General features: G+C 60.9%; 1 protein-coding gene across 1 annotated transcript in view; it reads right to left on the minus strand.

Moving 5' to 3' along the window:
* Positions 1–17,556: 17,556 nt before the first annotated feature.
* ARHGAP23 (Rho GTPase activating protein 23) overlaps positions 17,557–17,803 on the minus strand; it is a 15,811-nt gene continuing 15,564 nt past the window's right edge. Inside the window, exon 16 of the mRNA XM_054176602.1 lies at positions 17,557–17,618. Within this exon, the coding sequence (XP_054032577.1) occupies positions 17,557–17,618 (62 nt within the window). The remainder of the gene's footprint in view (positions 17,619–17,803) is intronic.

Raw genomic sequence — 17,803 nt, forward strand, 5'->3', positions numbered from 1 at the left:
ACACCAGGGGTTAGAAGCGGCATCCGGCCGCCCCGCTGCCCTCCTCCTCCTCCTCGCCAAAGGGAGGTCTCCCCCTTAAGGAATTCCTGGGCTCCCCCCAAAGCTGAGCCCCGAGGGCAGCGCTGGAAGAAGTGAGGGCAGCCGGAGCAGGGCCGGGCTCGGGGTGGGGAGGGGACGGATGCCCCGCAGCCCTGGCTGCGGTGGAAGAGCCAAGCTGCCTCCCAGCGCTGGCAAAGAAAGAGGCCCTTGTGGGCACCGAGCTCTGGGCAGCTCGGCTGGCCCCTGCCGGCCCCTGCCCGCCCCTGCCCCTGCCCCTGCCCGCCCCTGCCCCTGCCCCTGCCCCTGCCCCTGCCCGCCCCTGCCGGCCCCTGCCCCTGCCGGCCCCTGCCCCTGCCCCTGCCCCTGCCCCTGCCCGCCCCTGCCCCTGCCCCTGCCCCTGCCCGCCCCTGCCCCTGCCGGCCCCTGCCCTTCTCACCCTGCTCCTCCAGGCACTGAGCTTTGCAAGGGGGACAGGGGGGAAGGGAGGAGGGGACCTAAAACCAGAGGCTCAGAGCAGCTCTGGGGTGCTGGGAAGGAGCTGGGCACTGCCTGGGCTCAGCTGCCTGCCAGCATGCCCAAGGGGGGACCCAAACCTGCGGGTCAGAGGTGGGTGGAGGGCGCTGGCAGTGGCTCTCCCCCACCTTCCCTCATCCTGCTTTCCACCACCCATCGGTGTGAGGCCAGCCTGGAGCCAGCAGCAAGGGCAAGCCCCTCGGGGCTGGGGCCAAGCAGATCCTCTGGGGGCTTTTTGGGGGCCTTTTGAAGCCTTTTGGGGGCTTTTTGAGGTGCTTTTGGGTGCTTTTTGGTGCTTTATTTGGAGCCTCCTGGTAGTTTTTGGTGCCTTTTGGTAGCTTTTGGCACCTTTTGGTGCTCTTTTGGGTGCTTTTGGGGGCTTTTCAGTCCTTTTTGGTGCCCTTTCTGGTGCTTTTTAGTGCTTTTTGGTACTTTTTGGGTGCATTTGGGTGCATCTTAATACTTTTTGGTGCTGTTCTTTGGAGCTATTTGAGGCTTCTTGGTGCTTTTTGGTGCCATTTTGGGGGCCTTTGGGTACTTTTTGGTGCTTTATTTGCTGCCTTTTGAGGCTTTTTGGTGCTTTTGGGTACCATTGGGTGCATTTTCTGGTGCATTTGAGGGCTTTTGGGTACTTTTTGGTGCCTTATTTTGGACCTTTTTGAGGCTTCCTGGTGCTTTTTGGTACTCTTTAGTGCTTTTTGGGGGGGCTTTTGGGTACTTTTTGGTGCTCTTTGGGATGTTGGATCTGATCCTGCCCAAGCTGGGAGCTGGCAGGTCCCCAGGACAGGCTCTGCTGCTGCACAAATTGGGGCACAGTGAGGGCTGTGCAGCTTCAGCTCTGCCAGAAAGGTGCAGGCTGAGTAGCTGCTGAGGAAGCAAAGCACAAGGAGGTCTCCTCCTCTGCTTGTCCCTTCTTCTTCCCTGCCCACAAATCATCTTCCCAACAAGTGGCCCCTGCTGGAGGCTGTGCTGGGCAGGGTTCCCTTGGTGAGATCCTGGGGCTGCTGGGATTGAGCTGATGGCACTGAGAGCAGCTCTGTGGAGAAGGATTTGGGGGGCCTGGAGTGTGAGAAGCTGGACATGAACCCCAGCCCTGGGCTGGTCCCCAACAGCTTGGCCAGGGAGGGGATTCTGCCCCTCTGCTGTGCTCTGCTGAGATCTCCCCTGCAGTGCTGGGGCAGCTCTGGAGCCCTCAGCACAGACAGGGACCTGGGGGAGCAGGGCCAGAGGAAGCCACAGCAGTGCTGGCAGGGCTGGAAGCCCTCTGCTGTGAGGCCAGGCTGACAGAGTTGGTGCTTGGGCAGCCTCAAGAGGAGAAGGCTCCAGGGAGACCTTCTGGTGGCCTTGCAGTGCTCCAAGGGGAGGTCAGAAAGCTGGGGACAGAGATTTGAGCAGGAGCTGTTGTGAGAGGACAAGGAGGGATGGTTTGGAACTCCAAGAGGGAGATTGAGAGTGGAGAGAGGAGAAATGTTTGCCCCTGAGGGTGGGGAGAGCCTGGCCCAGGCTGCCCAGAGAGGCAGGAGCTGCCCCCTGCCTGGCACCAGCCCAGCTCAGGTTGGTTGGAGCTCTGAGCATCAGGGCTGTCCCTGCTGGCTGCAGTGGGCTTGGACTGGATGAGCTTCAGAGGTTCCCTTCAAACCCAGACCACTCCCTGGCTCCATGACCCCACAGCAGCAGCAGAGTTGGGGCATTTGGGGGGGGTGGGGAGCACTTGCAGCCCACGTTTGGATGTTTCCAGCAGCCACAGGTGTGGGCTTGAAGCCCGGGGCAGAGCCCAGCCCAGCTCCCATTGCTCTCTTTCACTCCCAGATGCTTTCTGCTGCTGCTCTTCTCTCTTTTTTGGGGGGGTTTAGTTTTATTTTGTTCTGGTTTCAGACCCCTGCTGTGTTTTGCTTGCTCTATTTGTTTACTCCCCTCCATCCCTGGCAAAGTTTCCCTCCTGGATGCCCTTCATTCATGAATCTCCTCCTTTCCTGTCCCTAACCAGGGCTCGATGGAATTGCAGGAGGGAAGAAGCCAGGACTCTGTTCCCTCTGTTTAAAGTCTCCAGGTCAGTACCAGGGGCTGGGGGCCAGCAGCCTCCTCCTCCCCACCCTGCTTCTTTCCACGTTTGATGTTGGCTCCTTCCCCAAGCCTCTGCTGGGGTCATGGTGGGTGAGGGAAGCACCTGGAGCTCGTTTCCTGGGTGTTTCAGGCCTTGGGTGCTGCCTGGATTCTGGTTTGAAGGGATGAGGAAGGCTTCAGCTCCCACCCTGCTTGCAGGGGAAGGAGGGGGTTGGAGCTGGGAATGGTTTTGGAGCTGGAGGTGGTTTGGAAGATGAGGAGAGGTTTGGAGCTCCCAGAGCTGGCTGTGCCTCCAGCCTGGAGAGGCAGCTCCCAGCTGCAGGGAAGAGCAGCAGAAAGCCATGGATGGGCCACAGGCACAGCTTGGTTTGGAGCTGGAGATGGGTTTGGAGCTGGAGATGGTTTTGGAGCTGGAGATGGTCTTGGAGCTGGGCATAAATTGGAGCTGGAGAAAGGTTTAGAGCTGGAGATGGTTTTGGAGCTGGAGATGGTCTTGGAGCTGGGCATAAATTGGAGCTGGAGAAAGGTTTAGAGCTGGAGATGGTTTAGGAGCTGGGAATGGTTTTGGAGCTGGGGAAAGGTTTGGAGCTGGAGATGGTTTTGGAGCTGGAGATGGTTTTGGAGCTGGAGAAAGGTTTAGAGCTGGAGGTGGTTTTGGAGCTGGGAAAAGGTTTGGAGCTGGAGATGGTTTTGGAGCTGAGAAAAGGTTTTGGAGCTGAGGAATGGTTTGGAGCTGGAGATGGTTTTGGAGCTGAGGAATGGTTTGGAGCTGAGGAAAGGTTTGGAGCTGGAGATGGTTTTGGAGCTGAGGATAGATTTGGAGCTGAGGAAAGGTTTGGAGCTGGAGATGGTTTTGGAGCTGAGGATAGATTTGGAGCTGAGGAAAGGTTTTGGAGCTGGGGAAAGGTTTGGAGCTGGAGATGGTTTTGGAGCTGGGGAAAGGTTTGGAGCTGGAGATGGTTTTGGAGCTGAGAAAAGGTTTTGGAGCTGAGGAATGGTTTGGAGCTGGAGATGGTTTTGGAGCTGGGGAAAGGTTTTGGAGCTGGGAAAAGGTTTGGAGCTGGAGATGGTTTTGGAGCTGGGGAAAGGTTTTAAAATTGGAGATGATGTCTGCAGCTGGTGGCATCACTTTTGTTCCTGGAGGAAGCAGCTCCTTCCCCAGCAGAGGCTACATCTTGCAGGGTTTGCCAGGTTCTCCTTGCTGGGCTGGGGAAGGGGAAAGCTTTCCAAGGGGGCTGAGGAGAGGAAGCTGCTGGCTTCTGGGAGCGAGGCGGAGAGGCAGCTGCCTGCTGTGGGAGTGTGGCTGCCTCAGCAAGGCTGTGAGAGGGGAAATGTGGTGGAATCTGCTCAGCAGCAACCCTGCTGGGTCTGTCACAATAATAGATTTGATTTTGGTGGCATCTGTCGGCCTCTAATGGGCTGGGTGTTGACACTGCCACAGCTGCTTCCAGCAGCTCAGCACAGATTTCAGCAGAGCTTTTGCAGGGGGGGTGGGGGAGAGAGAGAGCTTGAGAAGTGCACCCAGGGCCTTGTCAATCAGGGGCAGCAGCTCCAAGCTAAACCCACCCCAGCAGCAGCAGCAGCAGCAGCAGACCTGGCCCAGGTGCTGGTGGAAACCATCTGCCTCCAGACATAGCTCCAATGACATCGAAGCTCTCCCAGAGCCCAGCCCCTGAGAGCCTCAGGCACCCCTCAGCATCCCTGGAATCCCTGAATCCCAGCCTGGAAGGGACCTCTGGAGCTCAGCCAGTCCAACCCCACTGCTCCAGCAGGGCACCCACAGCAGCTTGCCCAGGGAGGGGTTGGAAGCTCTCCAGAGGAGACTCCACAACCTCCCTGGGCAGCCTCCAGGTATAGAAGTCCCTCCTCAGGTTCAGGTGGAACTTCTTATGCTCCCTGGAGGGACACCAACCTGCACCACTCCCAGTTCCTTCTGCTCCCAGCTTATTGATCTCAGGTTTTGGTGCCCTCTTGCCCCGGAGCAGGGAGATTTTGCCAGCACAAAAGGGTCAGGGCAGCTCCAGCAACCTCTCTGTCCATCCCATGGGGCTGTGCCTGGCTGTCTGGCAGCTGAATGCCAGCAGAGGGAGGGCAGTGCTGGGGGTGGGCAAGCTGAAGGTGGAGGAAATGAAGCCTGTAACAGTCGGGGTGTGCCAAGGGGAGGGCTGCTGGGGTGTAAAACCGAGGTGCTGGAAGAGCAGGCAGGGCTCCGATGGGGTCTGCTGCCTCGTTGAGTGGCAATGACCAAGTGGTCCCAACCTGGCAGTGGGGGGAAGTGGGATGTGGAGGCAGCATCCAGATGGGATTTGCCCTGGGCACCAAACACAGTTCTGGCTCATTTGCCACCCCCAAATTACACATCCAATTAACTCCCTGGCTGCAAAGCTCCTCCACGCTTGCCCCTCTGCCCCTCAGCTCTGCACTGCTGCTCCCTTGGGGCCCATGTGGGAAGGAAAAGCTTTTGGAAGCTGTGCCCAGTGGCCCATCCATGGCTTCTGCTGCTCTTCCCAGCAGCTGGGAGCTGGCTCTCCAGGCTGCAGGCACAGCCAGCTCTGCTGGCTTCGGCACTGGTGGTCGCTGGGGGTGGCTGCCAGGTCCTGCTTGGTGCTGGTGTCGAGGTGGGAAAGTGGTCCTGGTGGTGCTGCTTGGGTGGCATTCAGCTTCCTGAGGGGGGAAAGTGGTCCTGGTGGTGCTGCTTGGGTGGCATTCAGCTTCCTGAGGGGGGAAAGTGGTCCTGGTGGTGCTGCTTGGGTGGCATTCAGCTTCCTGAGGGGGGAAGTGGTCCTGGTGGTGCTGCTTGGGTGGCATTCAGCTTCCTGAGGGGGGAAAGTGGTCCTGGTGGTGCTGCTTGGGTGACATTCAGCTTCCTGAGGGGGGAAAGTGGCCCTGGTGGTGCTGCTTGGGTGGCATTCAGCTTCCTGAGGGGGGAAAGTGGCCCTGGTGGTGCTGCTTGGGTGGCATTCAGCTTCCTGAGGGGGGAAAGTGGTCCTGGTGGTGCTGCTTGGGTGGCATTCAGCTTCCTGAGGGGGGAAAGTGGTCCTGGTGGTGCTGCTTGGGTGGCATTCAGGTGCCTGAAGGGGTTGGGCAGTGCCTGGAGGGGTGAAAAGCAGCACAAAGAGGATGGCTGAGAGGAGGGGGTGAAGGTAATGGGGGAGGGTTGGTAGAATTTGTGGGGTCCTGGGTAGGATCTGTTTGGTTTGGGGGGTCTTGGATAGGATTTGTGGGGTCCTGGGTAGGATCTGTTTGGTTTGTGGGGTCCGGGGTAGGATCTGTTTGGTTTGTGGGGTCCTGGGTAGGATCTGTTTGGTTTGTGGGGTCCTGGGTAGGATCTGTTTGGTTTGGGGGGTCCTGGGCAGGATCTGTTTGGTTTGTGGGGTCCTGGGCAGGATCTGTTTGGTTTGTGGGGTCCTGGGTAGGATCTGTTTGGTTTGGGGGGTCCTGGGTAGGATCTGTTTGGTTTGGGGGGGTCTGGGGTAGGCTTTGTTGTGTTTTTAGGCTCTTGGGTAGGATTTGTGTGGTTTGTGGGGGTCTTGGGGTAGAATTTGCAGGGTCTTGGATAGGATCTGTTTGGTCTGCAGGCTCTTGGGTAGGAGTTGCTGTGCTTCCAGGGTCTTGGGTGGGAGCTGTTTGCTTTGTGGCATCTTCCCGAGCCTAGAAAAGACCTTTCCCATCCCCCTGCCCAACCCCAGCCGTGCGCCAGGGGCTGCAGTCTCGGCAGGAGCTGCCTGCCTCCCGGGCACGACTCCTGGCTGAGTGGGTGTTTGGCTTCCTGAAGGACATCCTGCCTTGGTTCAGAGGTGGGAGAGGAGGCTCTGCTCGGCACAGGCTGCCCCAGCCCCGTCCTGCAGCTTCGCTTTCTCTCCTGTCTGCCTCCCTGACGCCTCAGCTTCCAGCGATCAGATCTTGTTCTGCCTTTTGTCTGCACAAGATTAAAGAGCCCCCACGCTCAGGGGCTGCCTCCTCGTGGAGGTGAGCAGCTAGACAGCCAGAAGGTCACCCCTCAGCCACGGAACGATGGCAGCTAATGAGCTTGTCTCCTGTGGAAGGCAAGAAAGAAACAACAAAGGTGGTTTTGCCCTCTCCTGATCCCCTGCTCAGGCTGACAGGAATCAGCTTCCTGCTTTCATCCCACCTTGGGCTCCGGCAGCGACGTGGCTCAGGGTGAGCCTGGAGGCAGCCAGGGAGGATTTCAGAGAGCCAGGGGGTTGGGTTGGCTTGGCAAAGACCTTTCAGGGTCAGCCTTTAACCCAGCACTGCCAGGGCTTACACCCAAGTGTGGCCCCCAGCACCACTGCTGTGGAAGCCCTGCCGGGGCTGGGGAGTCCTCTGCTGCCTTGGGCAGCCTGGGCCAGGGCTTGGCAACCCTTTGGGGCTCCTCATGGGCAACCCAAACCTGCCCTGGGGCAACCTGAGGCCATTCCTTTTTGTCCTGTTGCTTCTTCCGTGGGAGAAGAGCCTGCAGCTGGCTCCAGCCTCCTTTCAGGGAGCTGTAGAGAGCAAAGAGGTCTCCTTCAGGCTCCTCTTCCCCGGCCTGAACACCCCCAGCTCCCTCAGCTGCTCCTCCCCAGCCCAGCCCTGTGCTCCAGACCCTCCCCCAGGCTTTGCTGCCCTTCTCTGGACCCCTCAATGCCCTTCTTGGGGCGAGGGCCCCAAGCCAGAACCCAGCACTCAAGCTGTGCCCAGCAGGGTGGAGGTTTGGCTTCTGGTGCCCAGGTGCTGTTGCCAGGCAGCAGGATGCCAGAGGGAGCTGCTAGAGGGAGCTGAGCCCAGGCAAGAGGTGGTGAAGGACCACCTGTGGTGGGGGCTGAGCTGGGCAGGGTCCATGCTGCCCAGCTCAATGTTTGCCCAGCAAAGGGGCAGCAGCTAGAGGCAGGGATGATGCTGGCTCAGAGCAGGGGGGCAGGAGGAGCTCCTGGCTGCCACCCTTGCCCCCTAGGACAAGGGGAGAGGCTGCCCCCCACCTGCTTCCCGCTCCCCTCTGCCCTGGCTCAGGCTCTGCAAGCTGGGATGCCAACCCAGCTGGTGCCATCTGAAGGCTTCTCCCTGACAAGCAGCCCAGGGAGGAATAACTCAGGGAGCCAACAGCTTTTTAATATCTCTGAGCCTCCAGTCAATGTTCAGTGCAGTCATTTGCCTTTTAATTAAAATCATTGCTTCTCCCCCTCCCCACATGCAGCTTCTCCCTTCCCTGTCAGAGCAAGCAAACAGCCAGGCTGCCTCTCCTTCCTCTCCCTCCTCCTCTTCCTCCTCCTCACTGGTGCTGTCTGAGCTTCCCAACCCATGGGATGGAGTTTTCTGGGCTCTTGCCCCCCCTCCCCCCCGTTGTGGCCACAGCTCCAGCAGCTGGGAATGTTCTCCCCTCTGCCTGAAAAAACACAGTGGAAGCAGATCCTGGAATCCCAGAATCTCAGCATGGGGAAGGCTGGAAGGGACCTCTGGAGCTCAGCCAGTCCAGGCCCCACTCCTAAAGCAGGGCACCCCCAGCAGCTTGCCCAGCAGCAGCACAGTGCCCAGGGGGGGTTGGGAGCTCTCCACAACCTCTCTGGGCAGCCTGCTCCAGGCCTCCAGCAGCCTCACACCAAACAACTTTCTCCTCCTGCTCAGATGGAGCCTCCTGGGCTCCACTTTGTGCCTCTTGTGCTGTCCCTGGGCACCACTGAGCAGAGTCTGGCCCCAGCCTCTTGCCCCCCAGCCTTTAGCTCTTGCTGAGCATTGCTCAGCTCTCCTCTGGGGCTGCTCTGCTCCAGGCTGGGGCCCCATAGGTGCTCCTAGAGGTGCTCCAAGTCCCTTTCCTGGGGCAAATCAGGGCTGACCTCCTGCCTTAAGGATGACCTTGAAGGTCTCCTCCCACCAAAGCTATACAGAGCCAGGGTGGCTTGCAGCAGGCAAAGGTCTGGCTACTTGCACCCACCCAAGGACCAGTGCACAACCCAGGGGCAGCCAGCCCCCAGGTGCTGTGGGGCAGGCAGCAGCCTTCCCCCTCCTCCCCCTAGTGCCAGCGACATCCCTGTGGGTCTCCCTCCTGGGAGGCAGGGGAAGCTGCTGCCGGTGGGATGGGATGAGCTTGGGGCTGGGAAGTGCAGAGCAAAGCCCCAAAAATAGAGCTGGGGGAGAGGACAAGAGCCCCTTTGGGCTGCCCACGAGGTGTCTGCAGCAGGGAGCTGACAGGTGCCAGGCTGACGTGCTCCAGGCTCGTCAGTGCTGCTGCTGTCCCTATAATTACCCCTCTGATGTGCCAGAATTAGCCTGGGAGAGGAGCAGTTTGATGCAGACGTGAGTGTCCTTGGCTGCCAGAGAGCTGTGAGGCTGCAGGCAGAGCAGATCCCCCCCCAGCCCTGCTCCCCTAGCCAGCCAGCAGCCAGGTTTGGGGGAGGAATGGGTGAGGAGCAGCTCCCAAGGCAGGGCTGGAGGTGGTGGCAGTGGGAGGGGGAAGTCAGTTGGATGCTTTTGTGGCATGCATGGAATGGCTCAGGTTGGAAGGGACCCCTGAAGGTCACCCAGTCCACAGCCCAGCCACGGGCAGGGACCCCTCCCACCAGCCCAGCTTGCTCAGAGTTCATCCAGCCTGGCCTTGAGCACCTCCAGGGATGGAGCAACCACAGCCTGCCTGGGCCAGGCTCTCCCCACCCTCAGGGGCAAACATTTCTCCCTTCTCTCCACTCTCAATCTCCCTCTTGGAGTTCAAACCATCCCTCCCTGTCCTCTCACTGCAGCCCCTGCTCAAATCTCTGTCCCCAGCTTTCTGATCTCCCCTTGGAGCACTGCAAGGCCACCAGAAGGTCTCCCTGGAGCCTTCTCCTCTTCAGGCTGCCCAAGCCCAACTCTCCCAGCCTGGCCTCACAGCAGAGGGCTTCCAGCACTGCTGTGGCCTCCTCTGGCCCTGCTCCCCCAGGTCCCTGTCTGTGCTGAAGGCTCCAGAGCTGCCCCCAGCACTGCAGGGGAGGTCTCAGCAGAGCACAGCAGAGGGGCAGAATCCTGCTGCAAAGGAGGGGAGCATGCAGCCCCCCCAGGATGGCTGCAGAGCCTGCAGCATCCCTCAGCTGGAGGCAGTTTAGCAGATCCCCTTCAGCTCCTGCCTCATTCTGCTCCCTCAGCCTCTGTCCAGGGCTCTGGCTGTCTGTCACCAGCCACGCACTGCTTGAAGGGTCCCCCCTTCCACCACCCCCTCCCCAAGCCTACACCAAAGCCTTGATTGTAGTCCTGTAACTGCCAGCACAAGACCCAAATAAACAGGGAATGAATCAGAAGCATTTAGCAGCTTCTGCTGGGGAAGAAAGAGACCAGGACCCCAATTAAGCTATTTGTAAATTGTTAATTTAAGCATTTCACTTCAGATGCCTTAAATCGTTGCCTCCTGCAGCTCACAAATGGGTAAAGAGCAGAGCAAGAGAAATGGAGTGGTGGGGAAGTGCCATTTAGAGCCCTTTCTGGCAGTGGGAATGGCCCCGTTGCTAGCAGCACTTTGATTTAAATCAGAGTCAACCAAGGATGTCTGGAGAGAAAGAGAGAGCCAGCAGGGGAGCAGCTGGCCCCAGGGGAGGGAGGACCTGCCAGGGGCTGGAGGTCCAGGGGCTGGGATCCAAAGGGCCTGGGCTGAGCCCCTGTGTCACAGCCTCCCAGCCTGGGGGAGCTTGGTAGGGACCCTTGGAGCTCCCCCAGTCCAACCCCACCCTGCCCCCCAGCAGGGCTCCCCCAGCAGCCTGCCCAGCAGCACAGTGCCCAGGGGGGGTTGGGAGCTCTGCACAACCTCTCTGGGCAGCCTGCTCCAGGCCTCCAGCAGCCTCACACCAAACAACTTTCTCCTCCTGCTCAGGTGGAGCCTCCTGGGCTCCACTTTGTGCCTCTTGTGCTGCTCCTGGGCAGCACTGAGCAGAGCCTGGCCCCAGCCGCTTGCCCCCCAGCCTTCAGCTCTTGCTCAGCTCCCCTCTGGGGCTGCTCTTCTCTAGGTTGAGGACCCCACAGGTGGAGCACAGTCACTTAGGTTGGAAAAGACCTTCAAGACCATCAAGTCCAAGCCAGCACTGCCAGCTCACCACCAACCCATGGCCCTCAGCACCACATCTCCACAGCTTTGAGACCCCTCCAGGGATGGGGACTCCACCACTGCCCTGTTGGGGAGGAAATTGTTCCTCAGGTCCAACCTAAGCCTGCCCTGCAGCAGCTTGAGGCCACTTCCTCTCTTCCTGCTGCTCCTTCCTTGGGAGAAGAGTCTCCAGCTGGCCCCAGCCCCGCTTCAGGGAGCTGTGGAGAGCCAGAAGGTCTCCCCCCAGCCTCCTTCCCTCCGTCCCGAATCCCGCCGTGGGGAGTGGGCTTTGCAAAAAGGGAGCAGGGTGCTGAAGTTCTGGGAGTGCAGAAGGACTTGGTGCTGTGCCACGGCGCTGGGTGGGCGCCGTGGGTGCCAGCCTGGCCCGGGAGGTGTTGCTGCAGCAGCCCAGGGCTGCGCTGCGCTGCCAGGCGCCGCTTGGGCTGTGCCATTTGGGGGAGCGAGTTCTCACTTCCCGTTTCTCCAGGTGGGTTTTGGCTTCCTCACCAGCTGGGGAGCAGAGCCCCCCCCCCAGGCTCGCCAAGCGGGTGCCAGGGCGGCGCTGGGAACAGCTTGGGCTGGGAGCAGAGCCGAGCCCCGGTGCCACCGGCGCCCGTGGGAGGCTGGCAGGGAGCGGGGAGGGGAGTGCGCGGCGGGGCCCTCCCGCTGCCAATTCCCCCCCTCTGCTCCACCTGCCGCGGCTCGGCAGGACCCAGCTGGGGCCTCTGATGGGCCCTGCCAGCACTCCCGGGGCGCTGCCAGCCTTGGCAGATGTTGCTGCAGGAGGAGCAGCCGCCTGGCCCTGCTCCTCTCCCGCGGATCCCTTTCCCTCCGCTCCTGGGCGCAGCCTGAGCCACCGCCTCCCGACTGAGCCTTCACACCTCCTGCTGCCTCTCGCCGTGGGGAGGGAGGGTTAGGAAGTTTTGTGGTTGGGTTTCTGGGCTTTTTTTTTTCTTTTTGTAAGTCCTTTGAGAAGTTCATCAGCCCCCAGCTGGCTGAGTGGAAGGAGCAGGGATGCTCCCTGGGCCTCCCGCCGGGGAAGGAGGGAATCGTGGAAGGCTCTGGGTTGGAAGGGACCTCCCAGGGTCGTCCAGCCCAAGCCCCCTGCAGTCAGCAGGGACATTCTCCACCTCAGCAGGGACATCCTCCACCTCAGCAGGTTGACCATCATGCCTGGGGGAGGTCTTTATCCCTGCCTGTGATCCCTCAAGGACCAGGAGAATGGAATGGCATCCTGGAATCACGATTGGCTTGGGGTTGGAAGGGACCTCCCAAGGTCATCCAGACCAACCCCCTGCAGTCAGCAGGGACTATGGCTCTGTGGCTCCATGATTCCATGACTGTGGCTTCATGATTCCAGGACTCTATGCTTCCCTAACTCCATCATCCAGGATTCAGTGATTCCATCATTCCAGGACTCTATGAATCCATGATTCCATGACTCTGTGGCTCCATGATTCCACAACTCCATGCTTCCATACCTCCATCATTCCAGGACTCAGTGACTCCATCATTCCAGGACTCAATGGCTCCATGATTCCAGGACTCTATGCTTCCATAACTCCACCATTCTGTGACTCCATGGCTCCACCATTCCATGACCCTCTTGCTCCATGATTCCATGACCCTGTTCTTCCTCCATGATTCCACAGCTCCCTGGCTGCCTGCTCCCAGCCCAGGCCCTGAGCTCTGCTGTGGCTGAGGGCTGCACAAAGCCTCTGCTGTGAGCAGCAGCCAGGCACCACCTGCCCCAATATTGCTCTATGGACTGGGGGTGCTGAACCCAGACAATGCCAGGCTGTGTGTGCCAGCCTGGGGAGGGGGGGGCTGCACTCCCACCCCATCACTGTGGCTCTGTTGGGATGGCAGCCTGGGCACAGTGAGGCTTCATTGTGCTGGGGGGAGGGGGAAGGGGGGGCTGGCCATCGCTGAGGGGGGGTTAGAGATGAAATGGGAGCGTGGAGGGGGCATGGGGCAGGGCTGGCTGGGCTGAAAAGGGCACAGCAGTGCCTGGTGCAGGCCCTCTGGTTCCTCCTCAGAGCTGGCACTGGTGACTGGGGTGGGGGCACGGAGCAGGGCATGGAGCCACAGGATCCTAGGAGGGGTTGGAAGGGAGCTTCAGGATCACCCAGCTCCAAGCCTCTGCCACGGGCAGGGACAGCTCCCACCAGCCCAGGCTGCTCAAGGTCTCATCCAACCTGGCCTTGAACAGCTCCAGGGAGGAAGCAGCCACAACCTTTCCTCCCCACCCTCAGCAAAGAAGGTCCTGAATCAGCAGCCCAGAGAGTCCTTCATGGAGCCACAGTAGCTGGGGGAGGGAGCAGTGGTGGAAATAAGGCCACAGAGGTTTGCTGGGGGTCCAGATGTGAAGCAGGAGCCATGGAGGAGGGGAAAAGATGCCCCAGGTGCTGCCCCAGGGACAGCTGCAGGATGCTGGGGCTGAAGCTGGAGCTGGGGAGTGGGGGGGGATGCTGAAGGAGGGTGTAAGGATGGGAGGATGATCTGCTGGGAAGGCAAACAGGATTAGTGCTGGCAGCAAGGATTAATTGTCCTCACTGCTGATCCCTGGAACCTGGCTGGCTCCCACTGCAGGCAGGGCCAAGGGATGGGGTGACCTTTTCCTTCTGATTGCTCTGCTGAGGAGGAGCAAATAAGCATCAGGGAGGCTGAAGAGCTGCTCAGAAGGGCTGCCCTGTGGGTCTAGGGCTCTTTAGCATCCATGCCCAGGCCTCCTGGGGAGCAGAGCAGCCCCCAACCCCCATTCCACAGCAAACTGAGGTGCTGCAGGCTGGCAGCAGGAGCCCAGGACAGCTCCCAAGCATCCAGGACCCTTTCACCACCTCCCTCATGCAGGGACAGAGGGTGCCAGGCACCTTCCCGGGTCCCATCAGCATCTCCTGCCCCTGGCACTGCTGCGTGGGCACCACGGAGGCAATCCCAAAGGGGGTCCTGAGCTCACCAAGGGATGGGGAACCACTTCCTGCACCCTGAAAGCTCAACGAGGCTCAGCAGAGGATCCCAGACAGGTTTGGGTGGGGAGGGACCTCTGAAGCTCACCCAGTCCAAGCCCCCTGCAGCCAGCAGGGACAGCCCCAACCAACCTGAGCTGGGCTGGTGCCAGGCAGGGGGCAGCTCCTACCTCCCTGGGCAGCCTGGGCCAGGCTCTCCCCACCCTCAGGGGCAAACATTTCTCCCTTCTCTCCACTCTCAGTCTCCCTCCTGGAGTTCCAAACCATCCTCCCTTGTCCTGTCCCAGCAGGCCCTGCTCAGAAGCCTGTCCCCAGCTTTCTGATCTCCCCTTGAAGCAGCAAAAGGCCACCAGAAGGTCTCCCTGGAGCCTTCTCCTCTCCAGGCTGCCCAACCCCAGCCTCACCCCAGCCTGGCCTCACAGCAGAGGGCTTCCAGCCCTCACATTTGCAGGCAGCAGCCTCCTGTTGTCGAATCCCAAAGCAAATCTTCCCCCTCTGGGGCTTTCCAAGGCTGTGACCTTCCTGCAGGGCAAACCTGAGCCGGCAGGGAGGGGGCAAGAGCCACTTGTGCAGGCAGCAAGCCCTTTGCCAGGTGACTCTGTGCCACCTCTCCCTCCCCAGGGCTGGGATCTGCTGTGAGGCCATTCCCAGGGAGAGGCAGGGGGGAAAAGCATTTCACACCTCAGGGCAAGGCATCTCCATTTGCACCTGCAGCACCAGACATGGCTTTGCTCTCAGCAGCTGCCCAGGGAGCTGCTTCCAGACAGCAGCAGCACCCAGCCTGCCCCCAGGGGACAAGGATGTCTGACAGGAGAAGAGGAAATGGCCTCAAGCTGCACCAGGGGTGGTTTGGGTTGGATACTGGGGGGGTGGGGAAATCTGCCTTGAAAAGGTTGTCAAGACCTGGCCCAGGCTGTCCAGGGCTGTGGTGGAGTCCCCAGCCCTGGAGGGGTTTCAAAGGTGTGGAGATGTGGGGCAGGGCCAGAGAAGGGCAACCAAGCTGGGGAAGGGGCTGGGGAGGAGCAGCTGAGAGAGCTGGGGGGAGATTGGTCTGGAGAAGAGGAGGCTGAGGGGAGACCTCCTTGCTCTCTACAGCTCCCTGAGAGGAGGCTGGAGCCAGGCTGGGGCTGGGCTCTGCTCCCAGAATGAGAGACTGGTCAGGGGGTGGCACAGGCTGCCCAGGGAGGTGGTGGAGTCCCCAGCCCTGGAGGTGTTCAGGCAACATCTGGAACGGTCCTTGGGGCCACGGCTTGGTGGCCAAGGTGCTGTTGAGTCGCTGCTTGGACTCAGTCACCTTAGAGGTCTTTCCCGACCAACCCAGCCCATGGTCACAGAGCTGTCAGGGCTGGAAGGGACCTCAAGGCTCAGCCAGCTCCAAGCCCCCTGCCCTGGGCAGGGGACCCCTCCCAGCAGAGCAGGCTGCTCCGAGCCCCATCCAGCCTGGCCTCAAAAACCCTCCAGGGATGATTCCCTGCTGCTGCCACAGTCACGACGGGAAGGTGGAAGCAGAGATATTTTTGGTGCCCAAGTGAAAGGAAGGGAGAGGAACAAACCCACCCTGAGTGTGTGTGTGTGGAGAGCTGGAGCCAGCCCAGCCTCCTCACTCAGAGCTCTCCAGAAGTGCTCAGCAGAAGAGCAGGAATTTGCTTGGGGATTTTTTTTCCCACTCCCCCCCATCCCCTCCCCTCCTCTCTTTTTGGAGGGGGTCGTCATGGCAGAGCAGGGAATGAGTCCTGCTTGCCTGTGCCAGCCATGACTCATGGCTGAAGCTCTTGGAGAGCCTGGAAGGGCTCCAGCCAGGAGCTCAGAGCTCCCCAAATTTCACTCTTCTTTGCCCCTGCCACGGCTGGGCTCGGAGCCAGGAGCGGTTCTGCCTCTCCTCCATCTGTGCCTCAGTTTCCCCATCTGCAGAAACAGGGAGAAAGTTTTTGGTGTGAGGGTTTCCCCCCTCCTCCCCCTCCCCTCCCCTGGGCTCTGCAGCTCTTCCCTGCTTCAAAACTTCAGAGGATCATAGACCTGCTGAGCTGGGAAGGGAGCTTGGGGGTCAGCAGCTCCCAGCCGCTCACCCAGAGCTCCCAAGCCAACCGCAGCACCGCATCCAGGAGGCCCCCAGGGATGGGGGCTCCACCACCACCTCCCTGGGCAGCCTGGGCCAGTGCCTCAGGACCCTTGCTTGGGGAAGAGATTCTTCCTCCTGCCCAACCTGAACCTCCCCAGGGGCAGCTTGAGGCCATTTCCCCTTCTCCTTCCACCTGCTGCAGGTGAGGAGCAACCAAGCCCCCAGGTGGCTCCAATCCCCTTCCAGGGAGGGTGTAGAGAGCAACGAGGTCTCCCTCAGCTTCCTCTTCAGAAGAGCCTCAGCTCCCTCAGCTGCTCCTCACAGGACTGGTGTGGGAAGTCCCTGGAAGTTGGTTGGAAGTCCAGGAGTTTGGAATGCCAAAGTGAGCTGGGGCAGCAGAATGGGCTGGCTGGGAGGGGGACAGCAGGAGTGGAGGGGAAAAGGGGTGGTGGGGGGAGGGAAAAAGAAGTGCCAAGCCATTAGGGTTCCAGGGGGGGCACACAGGGAGCTGACTCCCAGCCTGAGGGATGGGTTCCAGGGGGGCACAGGCAGCTGACTCCCAGCCTGAGGGATGGGTTCCAGGGGGGCACAGGGAGCTGACTCCCAGCCTGAGGGATGGGTTCCAGGGGGGCACAGGCAGCTGACTCCCAGCCTGAGGGATGGGTTCCAGGGGGGCACACAGGGAGCTGACTCCCAGCCTGAGGGCTGGGTTCCAGGGGGGCACAGGGAGCTGACTCCCAGCCTGAGGGATGGGTTCCAGGGGGGCACAGGCAGCTGACTCCCAGCCTGAGGGATGGGTTCCAGGGGGGCACACAGGCAGCTGACTCCCAGCCTGAGGGATGGGTTCCAGGGGGGCACAGGGAGCTGACTCCCAGCCTGAGGGATGGGTTCCAGGGGGGCACAGGCAGCTGACTCCCAGCCTGAGGGATGGGTTCCAGGGGTACACAGGGAGCTGACTCCCAGCCTGAGGGATGGGTTCCAGGGGGGCACAGGCAGCTGACTCCCAGCCTGAGGGATGGGTTCCAGGGGGGCACACAGGCAGCTGACTCCCAGCCTGAGGGATGGGTTCCAGGGGGGCACAGGGAGCTGACTCCCAGCCTGAGGGATGGGTTCCAGGGGGGCACAGGCAGCTGACTCCCAGCCTGAGGGATGGGTTCCAGGGGGGCACACAGGGATCTGACTCCCAGCCTGAGGGATGGGTTCTAGGGGGGCACACAGGGAGCTGACTCCCAGCCTGAGGGATGGGTTCCAGGGGGGCACAGGAACATTTCAAGAGGATGGGGAGGCAAAAAAGCCCCAAAACTCAACCCCCAAACCTTCCCCAGAGCCCCCCCAACCCCCCGGGATGCACTGAAATGCCAGAGCCGGGGAAGAGAGCAGGAGAGCCCAAGGTCCACACGGAGCCGAGGGCTAAAAGCAGGAAGCAAGGGGGGGTGGAAAGTCGGCAGGGCAGGGCACGGCTGCCAGCGCAAGGGCTGGCACGGAGCCGGGAGGATGCGATGGCCGCGGGCACCGAAAGTGGGGCACCGACTGGCGAGCCCCGGTGCCAGCCCCGCCGCCCTCCGCCAGCCCTCTGGCCGCGCACCCCTCGGGGGCCGGGAGTGGGCGGCAGGAGCTGGGCGGCAGCAAACCTCCAGCCCTGGCATCTCCCGCGGCCATCCCTTGCGTTCTGGCACCGCTCGGCTCCGGATGTTAAGCAACCAGCCTCTGCCCCCTTCAGCGCCCAGCCGGCGCTGCGTGCCCGCGCCCGTGCCCGCGTCCGCCCGGGGTCGGTGCCATCAGCTCAGGTTGGTACGGCCCCGCTCTTTGCTGGAGCTCTGCTTCGTTTTGCTTAATTAGAGGGATCTAATCACCGCTGGGGGGGGGGTGAAGGGGGTTTGCGGGGGGTACTAACGCCACCCGATGCCGCTCCGGCTCCTCCGCTGGCACTCCGAGGGAGCCGGCAGTGTCGCTTTAAATGCCAGGCGATTAGTGGCACCAGCTCTCATTGGGTCTCCACATATGCCAGGGGATCCATGCGTTTGGCACACCGATTTCTATTTGTTTTTTTTGGAGCCCCTGCTCCTCAACCATCTCCCTGGCTTCCTCCTTCTCCTCCTCCTCCTCCTCCTCCTCCTCCTCTCTCTCTCTCGCCCC

The sequence above is a fragment of the Dryobates pubescens genome, chromosome 36 (assembly GCF_014839835.1).
Source record: "Dryobates pubescens isolate bDryPub1 chromosome 36, bDryPub1.pri, whole genome shotgun sequence".
NCBI classification, from domain to species: domain Eukaryota; kingdom Metazoa; phylum Chordata; class Aves; order Piciformes; family Picidae; genus Dryobates; species Dryobates pubescens.